Source organism: Microcaecilia unicolor, chromosome 4 (assembly GCF_901765095.1).
Source record: "Microcaecilia unicolor chromosome 4, aMicUni1.1, whole genome shotgun sequence".
Classification (NCBI taxonomy): domain Eukaryota; kingdom Metazoa; phylum Chordata; class Amphibia; order Gymnophiona; family Siphonopidae; genus Microcaecilia; species Microcaecilia unicolor.
This window is the reverse complement of record NC_044034.1, coordinates 230,603,113-230,617,882: the sequence shown is the minus strand read 5'-3', so window position 1 is coordinate 230,617,882 and position 14,770 is coordinate 230,603,113. Positions and strand designations below refer to the sequence as shown.

General features: G+C 47.1%; 1 protein-coding gene across 1 annotated transcript in view; it reads left to right on the top strand.

The window, feature by feature from the left end:
- CPT1A (carnitine palmitoyltransferase 1A) overlaps nt 1–14,770 on the top strand; it is a 254,233-nt gene that overhangs the window by 82,669 nt on the left and 156,794 nt on the right. The window contains 1 exon segment of the mRNA XM_030201306.1: nt 6,623–6,724. Coding sequence (XP_030057166.1) covers nt 6,623–6,724 — 102 coding nt within the window.

The window sequence follows — 14,770 nt, the reverse complement described above, 5'->3', positions numbered from 1 at the left end:
GAAAGGTGTAGGGTGAAGAGAGGAACGTTCGAACGGAGTGCGGAAAATACAGTTGGGCCCCAACGCAAGACAGACTTCAGAGCTACAGAGAAAATCTACCTGAAAGCCAGCTAAGTGACCTGTGAAACTAAACAATTTAATTACACATACTTACCTGAAAACCTGGGTTCCATCGGAGGAGAAAGAATCCTAGAAAGAGAAAAATATACACAAAGAATCAAATTCTTACATTGGTTTTAATTAAACATATTAATTGACACTTAGTTAAATATATTAATTTAGGAATAGAACTTTAAGGGAAGTAAATATAAAATACTTATCTGATACATGTGAGTTTGAAGTTGTGCTGGGTTAACTTGTAAAGAAAAGAAAACTGGAGTTAATGTTGTTGTAGTTTTAGAGAAAATATAGAGTAAATTTTTCTTAATCCAAATTTTGTTGTAATGTACATTTTATCTTAAATTTTTCTTGTTATATTGAATAAAGTGTACAAGAGATTTTCAGCAGTTCGTGTCTGGAGCTACTGAATATTGGGAAGTTTAACATTCTTATCCTGAATTAGATTAATTTTCCTCTTCCGTCTTGCGAAGACGGAAGACGAGGTTAGTGAGTCTACAACTTCTCCGGTGTTTCACAGTGAGTTCTGAGATTTGGCTCGAGTACTAACACCTGACCTCAGAAACCACATAATAAAACCTGAGCACTGGAGGGGTTCGTTAGACTATTTATAGCTTCTTTCAGCCTGGACCACTGTCCTTCCACTTCTCGTACTTCCTCCCAGCCCATCATTTCCTTCCTCAGGTATTCCCCCATTTTACTAAAGTCAGCACGCTTGAAATCCAGGACTTTGAGTTTTGAGTGGCCGCTCTCCACTTTAGCTGTTATATCAAACCAAACCGTTTGATGGTCACTGCTGCCCAGGTGGGCACCCACTCGGATATTTGACATGTGATCTCCATTTGTGAGCACCACATCCAGTGTCGCTCCCTCCCTCGTGGGTCCCATCACCATTTGACTGAGCAAAACACTTTGGAAAGCATCCACGATCCCTCTACTTCTTTCCGATTCCGCAGACAGAACTTTCCAATCTACATCCGGCAGATTGAAATCTCCCAGCAACAGCACCTCTCTCTTGCTTCCCAACTTTTGAATATCTGCGATCAGGTCTTTATCTAATTCCTCCAATTGTGTCGGAGGTCTGTAGACAACACCCACGTGGACAGAGGTTCTATCATCTCTTTTTAAGGTGATCCATATCGCTTCTTCCTTTCCCCAGGTCCCTGTCATTTCAGTCGCTGTGATATCGTTCCTCACATACAGAGCTACTCCTCCACCTTTACGACCCTCTCTATCCTTCCTAAATAGATTATAGCCTGGTATGTTTGCATCCCATTCATGGGAACCATTGAGCCACGTCTCCGTGATTGCAACAACATCCAAGTCTGCCTCCAACATAAGGGCCTGAAGGTCATGAACTTTATTGCTTAGACTGCGAGCATTTGTGGTCATCGCTTTCCATCTACATTTCCTGGTATGCGTTTCAACATTAGTGATTTGGGGGTTTCTTTTCTCTTTGGGTACCTTCATATCTTTTTGTTCCACTTTTATTGTTTTTTCTTTGGCTTCCGTTCTGTTTTCAAGAACATCACAGTGCTGTAATGGAGTAAAAGAATTTTGTAGGGGCAACACTTGTGAGGTCGGATGCTTTCTTGTCACATATTGAAGTCTGCCTGAGCCTACCGTGAGCCATCTATTCTTAGGTGGTTTTATCCTTTGTGGTAGTGGTGATAATTTGGTATGATTCTGTGCAGTATGATATTGTGCGGTCCTAGATGCTGGTTTAAGTGCATCTAGTTCCTGTTTTACTTTACTGAGCTCGTGTTTTAATCTAGTGAGCTGCAGACAGATAGGACAAGCCTTAAGTCTCCAGATAATTGGTCTTAAAACTAAAGCACCACAATTACAGAGAATAAAAGTCATCCTGATTGGTTGAAATGGGTATGAACAGGTGTGATATAGTGAGAACAGCAGCCTATGGATATGTTGGCTGAGATTCTTATTATTAGAGCAGTAATCCTTAGCTGGTGAGTAGAAGACTGGGGATTCCTGTGCTAATGAGGGGTTTTCTTTTCAGAGACAGTTGTAATATGGGTAGAGTTAATTTGTGATAAGTTAGTGTATTTGGGGAAGTTATTTATGAAGTGTCCGTCTTGGGGTGGGTGGGTTGAGAGGCAGGGTGGGTGGACTTACGTTTAAGACTTTAGGAATGTGTCTGCTGTAACCTATCTCTAGAGCTGCACTTAAATGTACCAGAAGAAATGTCCAGGTGTACAGCTCTAAGGATTGGGACATGCAAATCACTATTTTAGCAGAGTAGATAACAAAAACAGGAAAGATATAAAGATATAAATGCAGAATTAAGCCAGAGCAATTCTTATCTGTGTCCTTTAGGCAGGAGTCAGCAACAGAGAGCTATCAAGCTACAGCCAGAGTGGTCTCAGTACTTCAATCTCTAGGCTGGGTCGTCAATATGGCCAAAAGTCACCTGACCCCCTCGCAATCTCTAGAATATTTGGGGGCCAGGTTCGATACAGACTGGGGCTATGTATACCTACCCGAGCTAAGGCGGTGCAAGCTTCAGAATCAGGTCCGTCTGCTCCTGAGGATGCCCTGCCCGCGAGCTTGGGACATTGTCCAGCTGCTGGGATCGACAGCCACATTGGAAGTGGTGCCCTGGGTGAGAGCGCACCTGAGACCTCTACAGTATTCCCTACTTCAAAGATGGTCTCCAGTTTCTCAGGATTATCAATGCAGACTTTCTTGGCTCCCTGCGGCCCGACTCAGCATGGAGTGGTGGCTCTCAGACAGCATGCTACAGCGAGGAATGCTGCTGGCGCTCCCCGATTGGTGTCTAGTAGTGACAGATCCAGCCTGAAGGGCTGGGGCGCACATTGCAAGGGGAAGCATGCCCAGGGTCTATGGACAACCGAGGAGTCGGAGTGGCCCATCAACTGCCTGGAGTTGAAAGCGGTGTTTCAGGCGCTTCTGGCCTTTCAAGTGACCCTGGAAGGATTGGCTGTCAGAGTGATGTCGGACAACACGACAGCAGTGGCCTACATAAATCAACAAGGTGGCACTCAGTGCAGAGCACTGGCCGCGCAGGCCGAACAGATTTGCCACTGGGCTGAGCTGCATCTTCAGTTTCTGTCGGCAGCTCACATTGCAGGTCAGAGCAATGTGCAAGCCGATTATCTAAGCAGGCATCAGATCGATCCAGCAGAATGGGAACTAGCAGACGAAGTATTCCTGCAGATATGTGCCAAATGGGGCAAGCCCGTGATGGATCTTATGGTGACAAGTTCAAATGCCAAAGTCCCGTGCTTCTTCAGCAGACAGAGAGATCCTCGCTCGGCAGGGTTGGATGCCTTGACTCAGCCCTGGCCTCCAGGCCTACTATATGTGTTCCCTCCGTGGCCCTTGATAGGGCGCGTGCTCCTGCGGATTCGGCTGCACCCAGGAGAAGTGGTCCTCATCACCCCGGATTGGCTCATGAGGCCTTGGTATGCGGACCTCCGACAGATGCTGTTGGAGGCTCCCTTTCCGTTACCTCTGGTTCCACACCTGTTGTCACCTGCTGCTTTGGTCTTATGGCATGGCAATTGAGAGATAAAGGCTACTCAAATAAGGTAATTTCTACTCTCCTGCAGGCCCGTAAGCGCTCCACTTCCGTGGCTTATGCCAGGATTTGGCGCCAGTTTGAAGTCTGGTGTGAGGTTGGGAGGCGGCGATAGTGCGGGGCAGACTTATACGGTCTGTGCCAGAGCCAGTGGTTGGGAGGCGGGGCTGGTGGTTGGGAGGCGGGGCTAGTGCTGGGCAGACTTATACGGTCTGTGCCCTGAAGAGCACAGGTACAAATCAAAGTAGGGTATACACAAAAGTAGCACACGTGAGTTGTCTTGTTGGGCAGACTGGACTGTGCAGGTCTTTTTCTGCTGTCATCTACTATGTTATTATGTTTCAAGAGCGCTTTCTCCGTTGCGGGCTCCTGTCTTGCCGATTCTGGACTTTTTGCAGGATGGTGTACACAAAGGCTTGGCCTATAATTCCCTGCGGGTGCAAGTGGCAGCATTGGCCTCCCTGCTTGGCAAGGTTGAAGGCGTTGTCCTTAGCTGCTCATCCAGAAGTGGCACGGTTTCTTAGAGGGGTGCTTCGGCTCCATCCTCCCGTGCGGGCACCTTGTCCAGCTTGGAACCTGGGGTTAGTTTTGAAGGCCCTTCAGGGGGCTCCCTTTGAACCGCTTCGGCGTGCTTCAGAGAAAGATTTGACACTGAAGGCCGTCTTTTTAGTGGCCATTGCCTCGGCGAGACGGGTGTCAGAGCTCTAGGCGCTGTCCTGTAGAGACCCTTTTCGGCAATTCTCAGAGTCAGGGGTCACGGTTCGGACCGTGCCTTCCTTCATGCCTGAGGTGGTTTCAGCGTTTCACCTAAACCAGCCTGTTTTTCTTCCCTCCTTTGTTGAGAAGGAGTTTCCAGATTCATTTGGGCAGTTGCACCTTTTGGATGTGCGCAGGACTCTGTTGCGGTATCTGCGAATTACAAATTCTTCAGGACCTCTGATCATCTTTTTGTGCTGTTTGCAGGTCCTCGCAGAGGGTCTTCAGCGTTCTAAAGCCACTATTGCCCGTTGGCTCAAAGAAGCTATCTTTTCAGCATATCTGCTGTCTGGCCGGGCTCTGCCTGAAGCCTTTAAGGCACATTCCACAAGAGCGATTTCCTCTTTCTGGGCGGAAACTGGAGCACTATCTCTTCATGAGATTTGCAGTGCTGCAACATGGGCTTCTAAGCTCTCTATCGCCCGACATTACAGGCTGGATGTGGCTGCCAGGAGGGATGCGCGTTTTGGAGCACAGGTGCTAGCGCGTGGTGTGGCTTGTTCCCACCCTATTTAGGGATTGCTTTGTTACATCCCATACGTAATGGCTTCATCTGCTTGATGACAAGGAAGGGAAAATTAGGTTCTTACCATGATAATTTTCTTTCCTTTAGTCATAGCAGATGAAGCCATGAGCCCTCCCTGTATGATTGTCTGTATTGCAGTGATTCTGATTTTAGGTGCTGTTCTTGTTTTCTGAAGTTATATTCCTTCCTTGGGGAGTTGGAAAACAGTCTTCAGGATTCTTGTTACAGTGATAGGAGGATGAGTTCATTTCCTCCAGTTCATGTTTTGGAAGGATGAGTTTATTCCCTCAAGGAGGATGCAAGTATTCCCTCCATTTATGCAAAGTGGAGGACGAGTTTATTCCCTCCAGGAGGATGAGTTCATTCCCTCCTTTTTTGAGTTTATGCCCTTGTTAAGGGGCCATCATTCGCTGTGAGGAAAGTTCATGTTATTCCCATTGTGGTTTGCCATACTGCTTTGGAAGCTTCAAATACTGAAGAGGCAGTGGAGCTAGCTGGCCATGAGACACTGTGAAAAGTTGTGCTCTCTATCTCCCCCTGCTGGTTGATGGACACAACCCATACTTAATGGCTTCATCTGCTATGACTAAAGGAAAGAAAATTATCATGGTAAGAACCTAATTTTCCCTTCAGGGCTGTAGGTAAGTCAGGTTCAATGGGTATGAGTACCTGCTCATCATCTGTATAGCTGTAGAACTGAGTGTCCATTAACCTAACCAGTTCAGCTAGTGGCTTGAGGAAGATATTGAACACAATAGGTGACAGTATCAATCCTTGTGGTACCCCATAGGTTAGTCAGTTCCCATGGTGGCGATAAGGTGCTGCCAAATATTATGGATTGTTGCTTGTCTGATAGGATCTGAACCACACAAGTACTGTTCCATTGATATCTGTTTCTGCCAGTTGTGCTAACATGATGATATGATCCATAGTGTCAAAAGCTGCTGAGAAATCTAGCAGTACTAACACAGAGTAAATTCCCTGTCTCTGTTTCTGTGAAGATCAAATAGTAGGGATACGAGGACCGTTTTTGTTCCATAACCGGGTCTGAATCCAGATTGACATGGATCTAGCCAGTTTCTAGCCAATCACTGGGTTGAACATAGACTGTTTGTTCTATAAGATTCCCTAGAAATGGGATGTTGGATACTGGCTTGTAACTTTCAAGTTTGTCATGGTCAGGTTTGTTTTTCTTTAGCAAAGGGTGAATCACTACCCTTTTCAATGCTTTTGGTAGTTGCCCATTAGAAAGAGAGGACTTCATAATTTTTGTGGTACCTTCTATGAGGCCCATACTTGCCTTCTGCACTACCTTTGATGGGCAGAGGTTGAGGGAGCAGGTAGTTGGTCGAAGGATTTTGTCAAGGCTCTCCTCTGTTGTTGGGTTTTTCACTGTTTTAACCTGTTTCTATTATAAGTTCATAAGCTTTTATTATGTTTGTTTTTTAAAAGTGGTAGGATAGTGTTGGATATAATTTTTTAAAATAAATAAAACGAACAAGAGAACCATCTCAAACTGATACCTGAAATACCCAAATTGCTTAATTTCAAAAGAAGCAAACCAGAATCAATCTGGTATTGTGTCATTTCAAAATCTTATTGCAAAGCCAGAGAGAAAGTGGCTCTATTACCTCCTGTAGTTAATGGCTGTTGTTCTTTTCTAGCGGTTGGTGAAGCTCTTCTCGGGCTGTAAGCCAATGCTGTATAGCTTCCAGACCTCCTTGCCTCGTCTGCCTCTCCCAACTGTGAAGGACACTGTAAAGAGGGTGAGTTGCAATTCTTTCAGACAGAAAACCAGTTAGTTTTAATTTGAAAAAATGTACCTCTTAGTTTTGACAGTTTTCTTGATAAGTTCATGACTGGAAGTCATATTTGTGTGTGAGTATTTTTATTCTTCTCTGCTGTACTTTATTTCTTACTAGTAAAAAAAAGGCCCGTTTCTGTAGGCAAGGAAACGGGCCTTAGGCAGGCAATTCCCCCCCCCCCCCGTGCTACGGCCCCCTCGAACCCCCCCTTCCGCGAACCTGTCGTCCCCCCCCCCATGCGAGCGAAAACTGCCGCCACCGCCGCCGTGTTGTTCTTCCCTTCCCGTAGGTTCTTCAGTCATCTTGTCTGGAAGTTCCTCTGCGTGTGTCTGATGTCAGACGCATGGAGTTAAACTTTCTGAGAAGATGATTGAGGAACCCACCCAAAGGTAGTGCACAACAGCGGCGGGAGGGGGGGTGCAGTTTTCGCCGTTCCGGGGGGGGGGATCGACAGGTTCGCGGGAGGGGATGGGTTTTGAGGGGGCCTGAGCACGGGGGGGTGACAGCTGATTCCGAGGCAGTAGGAGGTACTCCTCCCCTTGCCTTGGAATCAGCTGTGTTGACGTCAGTGACATCCGTGCGTGTCTGCCTCGCAGACCACTTGCAGCCAGGGAGCCACGGTCCCAAGCATAGAACGTTGGAGGTGAGAATTATTATATAGGGTGACTCATAACATACCCAAAAGAGTTCAGTGCGATTTTACATAAGAAAAACTGGACATACAGGAGTTACAATAGAAATAAAAATTAAAATAAAGTCTAATAAAAACATATGCCCCTTATTCAAATTTTGCCCAATACATATCTTTCAAACAAATACATTTTAAGGCTTTATGAACGTCTTAAAACAAGGGATAGTCCGTATTTAAATTGGTATAACATTTCACCATTTTGCTGTCAGATAAGGTAATGTAGCTGTATTTACACCGCTTGGAAAGGGAAAAGTCAAATTCAAATAATTTCCCCCTAACCTTTGCTTTCTAAAATTAGAGAACAATATTCATTTATTCAAGTAATCTGGTGTTGACAGGTCATGAAAAAACAAAAGCAGTTAGCAACCATGACCTAAAACCAAACTATGAAAATCATATTCATTTTTTTTTTTAATTTGATAACTGTTCTGCTTTTCATGACATGACATTAAAGTGGTTTACAATAAAACATCAACATATCACAATAAAATACAACAACGAATGTTACCAGAATGTGTCCGTGTCTACTTGGCCTCTTGTGCTGTAGGATGTGTGTTCTTGTGTTCGGTGTAAATCTTTCTTCCGCCAGAGTAACGATAAGTTCAATTTATAGTGATCAGTCCAGGGTGTTTTTGTCCAGTTGATGCCGGTTATTAGGAAGTTCTGGTCTTTTGAAAGTTTGTGTGAGATGAGATCGAGTGTGTGCCCTTTGATGTGGGTCGCTTGCATTTGTGGTTATTTAGGATCCCATAAACGGAGGAATTCCTTGCATTCTCGTGTGTTGATGGAGTTTGAGTCTTCTAGGTGAAGGTTAATGTCTCCTAGTACTAGTATATTGGAGTTGGTAACACATGTGTTTGAAATGAAGTCCATGAAGTTAGTCTGGCCTTTGTTCCAGTTACCTGGAGGTCTGTAGAACAGAGCACAATTCAAGTGGTCGTGTAGGGTATTGTTGAGGATTCTGATTGAGGCAATTTCAAGTTGAGGTGTGATTGACTCGGAAGTGGTTTCGGTTGTAAAGTTGGAACGATAAATTAATGCTAAGCCTCCCTCTCTCTTTTCCTTTCTGGTCCAGTGTATGATTTTGTATCCTGGAGAGCACAGGTCTAGGATTATGGGGTCCTTTTGGTCATGGATCCGGGTTTCATTGGTGAAAAGTAGATCAAGGTTATCTGACATGATCCAATCTGTTAGTGTTGCTGTTTTATTTACAGCGGATCTGGCGTTAATATAGCCCACTTGGATTGTTTGGTATGGGTCTTCTGTGTGTGGGGTTGTGTGGATTTATTTTAGTTGTCGTTGTTTTGGTAAGGTAAGTTTGTTAGGGCCTTTCTTTCCCTTCTGTTGTGAATGTCCGCATGTTGTAGTTCTTCCCATGTTTAAATTGCTGTCAGTTTGATGAGGTGCTGTGTATCTGGTCAATGTTTGTTGGTTGTGTAATATGGGTATGATATTGCTTTCTGCAAGTGGAGTGGTTATTGTTAAATGGATCAGTGTTAAGGAGTAGATTGCCAGGAGTAGTTTGAAGGTATTCATTTTGGTTTCGTTTCGCTGCGGTCTCCTAATATGGGGACCTTCAGAGCACTTTCCAGGTAGTTGGTGGGGTGTCACAGATATAACAGTAGCACTCTGTTTGTAGGGTTTCAAATACAGAGTACCTTTTGAGGTAATTAGCAGGGAGGTGACATACATGTAGACTGAGAACTTGGGTTGGGGAATTTTTCTCACTCTGATAACCTGCCCCCGAGTTGCTCAGCTCTACAGTAGTCCTTTTATGCTAATTTAGTTCTGAATCCAGTCCACCCATACTGGGCTTCACAGCTTTTAGAGTGTGGAAAATCGAGCACCTACAGGAGAACTGCTGACGGTTCAGTGACAAATACCGTTGAGAAGCTTTACCTGAGTCGCAGGGTCCTTCAGATGGCGTGGTTAGAGAGATGAGTGTTGTTTCTGTGCATGGTCCGCAATTTGGTGTCCAGAATCTACGACCAGGGCGCAGCCTCGGATTTCCGCTGCCACTGTGCACTGATCTCGCCGGCAGAATTCCACCGCTGATAGTGATATGGGCCCGACCGTCTGATCTGAGTGTCTGACCCTGTGTTAAGTCTGACGGCGTGTGAGCCCCAGTGGTCCAGCGCGGTGTAGTCTGAGCGCCGACCTCCAGAGACTGCAAGGAGTCTGGCAGGCCCCGAGGCTGGGCCGAAGAAGTTGAGATTCGGTGTGGGTCTGGCTGGTGAGGAGGCAGAGGTACCATTCGAGACCCGTTCAGTCTCGAGCTCCAAGTAGGTGACGGTTATCATCAGCAGCATCGGGTGCTGGGGTTGTAGGGCTCAGGCATGTGGAGTTGCATGGGGCCGCGACAGTTGGGGGACCCCGACTGGAGAGGAGGCGAGGCTTTAGATGACACCCCTTCGACTCAGGCTTCGGTTAGTCAGTGGCGGCGGCCTGCAGCGCTGGGTGCTGGGGATGTTGGGGGTTCGTCCCCAGTGGGCTCTCCTTGCCTGCATGTGGTGGGCTCAGGCATCTGAGCAGCTCGGATGGCCTTCCGCACTCGGCCTCATGCTTCTCCTGGCTCCTTCTGAGGAATTGGTACTGGGCCTGTCCCTTTCAGTCTCGATCCGCTGCGGGGCAGGAGGGTCTCGGCTAGATATCCTGACAGTGGGGGTGCAGGTCTGTTTTCCCACTCGATCCCTGTCCCGGGAGATCCAGTGCTGCGGTTCGTCTCGATCCTCTCCTCCGAGCGGGACTCGGGTGCCATGTGCCCAGAGAGGGTTCGGGCTGACTTCCCAGGTCTGAATGGTAGGGAGTTTCTTCCAGAGTCTGGGTGCTGCCGCAGTCTCGGCTAGAGATTCTGAGAGTGGGGGTGCAGGTCCGTCTTCCACCCAATCCCTGGCCCGGGAGATTCAGTTCTGTGGTTCGCCTCGATCCTCTCCTGCGAGCGGGGCTCGGGTGCCACGTGCCCAGAGAGGGTTCGGGTCGACCGCCCAGGTCCGAATGGTAGGGAGTTTCTTCCAGAGTCTGGGTGCTGCCGCAGTCTGGGGTGTCTCCCGTTCGGTTCAGGTGCTTGTGGTCCCGTCTCGGTCGGGTTCTGTCCTTGCTGGTCGCCCTGCAGGTCCTCGGAGCTAGCTGCTCCCGTGACCTTTCAGTCGGCGGCCATCATCAGCCATTATAAAGCCGATAGTGCTTCAAACATATAGATAGTATATAAAATATAGATAGTATATAAAATGAGATAAAGTGTCCCACTAGGGACAGAGAAAATACCTGCATGTGTACAGCGCTATAGAAATGATTAGTAGCAGTGCATTTATTCTAGCGAAAAAGGTGCCGGTACTCAAATGCATGGCCACCCTTCAGGGTGGGGTTATCACTGAGGGACCCACCCCACAATAGCCAGGCCCCCTGCAACCAGTCACAGAATTTATGACAAGGCAGAATTTGCATGTAGAGCCTGAGCTCTTTCATTAAAACTTGGGGTCAATGGGTCAATTTAAGCAGACAATGGAAAAGGTGCCGGTACTCAGTACCCCCAAGTACCCCCTCAAAAAAAGCCCTGAGTAGTAGAGTTAGACAAGAGGGGTGCACACTATTATTTAGAATGAGTAGAAGTGAATCAATTTTTTACTTGTTGGAAAAGTTCAAAGACTAGGGGACATTCACGGAAGTTACATGGAAATACGTTTAAAACAAATATGAGGAAATATTTTTTCACTCAACAAATAGTTAAGCTCTGGAACTCTTTGCCGGAGGATGTAATAACAAGAGGTTAGCGTATCTGGGTTTAAAAAAAGTTTGGACAAGTTCCTGGAGGAATAGTTCATAATATGCTATTGAGACAGACATGGGGAAGCTACTTCTTGCCCTGGGATTGGTAGCACGGAATGTTGCCACTGTTTGGGTTTCTGCCAGGTACTTGTGACCTGGCTTGGGCACTGTTGGCTCCCTTGGCTTTGATGTTTGTAGAAGCTGGGACGGAGTCCTTTCCAGTGTTGGAATGTGAGGCTGCTACAAAGCAAGCCCCTCAAAATACAAAACAAACAACAACAACAAAAACTACTGCAATCCCAATTGTAATTGCAGTCCGGGATATCAGTCTGGCTTCACCAAAAACAAAGTAGCACTCAGTGCTCATTAACATGGATAGTTCTTTATTATTGCACAGCCCTCTGTAATGTTAGTCCTTCTATGGTTTAAATCCAAAAAGAGAGAAAAAAACCAAAAGGATGGCACACTTCACTCCTCTCTCCAGATTATAAACTCCTGGACCAAACAGTTTGTTAAAGGTCTGACTTTCTGCAGGCTTGAAAACTTCCAGAGAACTTAAACGTTTTCCCCCTTTTAAGCACAGTCCTTTCAAAATAAACACAAAATGAAAACTCAGAGCACTGCTACTGCTTATCAGTTAAAGTTCATTTCTCAGTTCAAAACAGCTCAGAAATAGTTAATTGCTTTTCACACTTCTTGCTGACAGCCCCAGCATAACTTATACTTTGCTTGTCCCCACCTCCCGCTTTACCAGTTATAACTGGTCAGGTCCTCCCACCAGGGGCATAGCCACGGGCGGGCCGGGTGGGCCTGGGCCCACCCAATTTGGGGTCAGGCCCGCCCAGCAGCAGTGTACCTGACAGCGATTCCAGTTGCAGGCTCCGCTTGTAGTCGCAGTGATTCCCACACGCTGCTTGGCCGGCTGCTGCTCAACACTCTCCCTGCGCTACTAAAGCGCTAACCCGGAAGCCTCTCCTCTGCAGCACAAGGAGGTTGTTGAGCGGCAGCCGGCAAGCAGCGTGTGGGAATCGCTGCGACTGCGAGCGGGGCCTGCAACTGGAATCGCTGTCAGTCGGGTCCAGGAACAATGCTGCTGGGCGGGCCTGCAAGGAGGGTGAGGGAAGATTAAGTGAAAGTTGCTGCAGCTGCACGGGGGGGGGGGGGGGGGGGGGAGATGATGGGGAAAAGATGTCGCATGGGGGAGGGAAGACGGGGGACAGCAGCTGCACGGGGGAAAGGGAAGATGGAAAGAGGGAGGGAGGGGGAGATGCATGGGGGAGAGATGCAGCAAAGGAGGGGTGAGGAAGGGAGATGTCTTGGCTGTGTATGAGGTGGAGGGGAGGGAGACATGCTGCATAGAGAGGGGATAGGTGATGAGGGGGAGAAATGGTGAGCATAGGGGTGGAGAGGAGGGAGAAATGGTGGGCATAGGGGTGGAGGGAAGGGAGAAATGTTAGACATGATGGTAGAGGGGAGGAAGGGAGAGATGCATTGGAAGGGGAGAGAGATGTTGGATCAGAACACAAGGGAGAGGGAGAGAGAGATGGTGGACAGTGGAAATGAGAGGGGGAGATAGACATGGGGGTGGATGAGAGGGAGGGAGAGGTACACAGTAGGTGGTGAGGGGGGAAAAGAGGCCATGGGGGAGAGGACAGGAATGAAGAGAGAAGGGGCAGGAAAATATACGGCTACCAGGGTGGGGTTTGGAGGAGATCAGATGCTGGTTAGAAGGGTGGAGGGAGGAAGATGATGGGAATGGTGGAACCCTGTGGGAGAGGCCAAGAGGGGGAGGAGGGGGTGGGAAGGACGTGAATGAGAGAGAGTGATTACAGAGGGTAGAAATATGGTAATGGGGAGTAGTTTAAAGATAAAAGAGAAAGTAGGGATGGGGAGGAATAAGATGGGGAATGGGAGAGCTAGTAGGTAAAAGAAGAAGAAGATGGAAATTTGATAGGTAGTAAAAAGGAGACGAAGAAGGGTGAGAGAGAGGCAGAAAAGAGCTAAAAAGGAATGATCAATATGTCAGAGGCAGGAATAGTAAGGGAACAGACAGGAGAGAGGAGAAAAGACAAATGGACTGCAGCCGCTTGAAGAAGAATTAGCAGATGACAGAGAGGAAAGCAGAAAACAGAAATTGGAACCAGCAAGATGGAAAAATAAAACATCCAGACAGCAAAGGTAGAAACAAAACATTTTATTTTGAATGTTTTAAATGGAATATGTTAGCTTTTGGAAATGTGCATAGCAAATGTCTTTCTATTGTGTTCTGTAGAAAAGGAAATGCATCTCTGTTTTATGTCTCCAGTGTTGCAGTAATGCTATGTTTAACTTCTTAGGGTTCCCTTTCAATTTTTGTCTAAATATTTTTATTTCTAATTTGTGATCCCTTGTTCTGTATTTGGTGAGGGTCTGTTGGTGTGATAGTAATGGCAGGTGGGAGATTGGAGGGGAGGCAAAGGGGAGAGGGAATTGGGGAGGGGAGCCCTCCTTTATTTTCTGACCTGGGCCAAGTAGGTCTAACAACAGTCCTAACCCTTGCTGTATAGATGGTGAGGATTCCCAGGCATCCCCAGCTAAGGACCTCCTCCAAAGGCGGCCAGAACTCCCTTCTACCAAGCTCTGGCAACAGCATCCTTGAGCCATCGACAGCTAAGCATGTGTGGGGTGCTGGCATCAGTGGCTTAGGGTCATTGCTGCTGCCTGCCAAGCTTGGTAAAAGAGAGTTCTGGCCACCTTCAGAGAAAGTGTTCAGCTGACTGAGCTTGAGGATCCTCATTAGCTAAAGTATTTATATTTTGAGGTGGAGGTAGGGTGGAGCAGAGAAAAATTTGTACCCACCCACTTTGGGCTCAGACCCACCCAAAACTGGCTGTCTGGCTACGCCACTGCCTCCCACAGGGAATGTATGAAAGCAGAATGTAGAGTGTGTTGAATCACTGAAACTTCCAGCAGCTATCTTCAATCATTCTTTGTAGCTACCTCCATCTTTTCCTCCTCTTCAGGAAGTGTAATTCCTGGAACAGTTTGGGACACCTCCTGATCAACTGACTCCATCTCCTCACTTCCTGCATCCTCCTTATTAGCCCCTGGGAAGTCCTCCCAGCTGCACCCCGTGTCCATGTTAAACTGCTTAGTTAGCCAGGGAGCTTGGGCTAAATAGGGATCCTGGTCTATCGTTTAAGGGTTGTCTCTGAAATGGCATGGAATCTGGCTAAGTGCCGTCCTTTTCTCTTGCCAGGCCATGTTTTCTACCTCCTTCAAAGACCTAGGCTATGGTTGAGGGTAAAACAGGGAAATTTTCATGCTCTGCCTGCCAGCTTTAGGCAGAGCTTCTGAGTCATCACATAGCCCCCTACTCAGGCTAGCGCCACTCTCCGTTTGGTTCAGAACCTTAACCGGAGATTCAGCGATTCAGGGTAAGGTATCAGCGTTTTGTAACAGTTTCCCAGACCTATGTTCTATTTTATAATTGTACCCTTACAGGGCTAGATACCATCTGGTGAGGCGGGCATTATTGTTTTTCATTTGTTGCAACTACTTAAGGGGTGCAT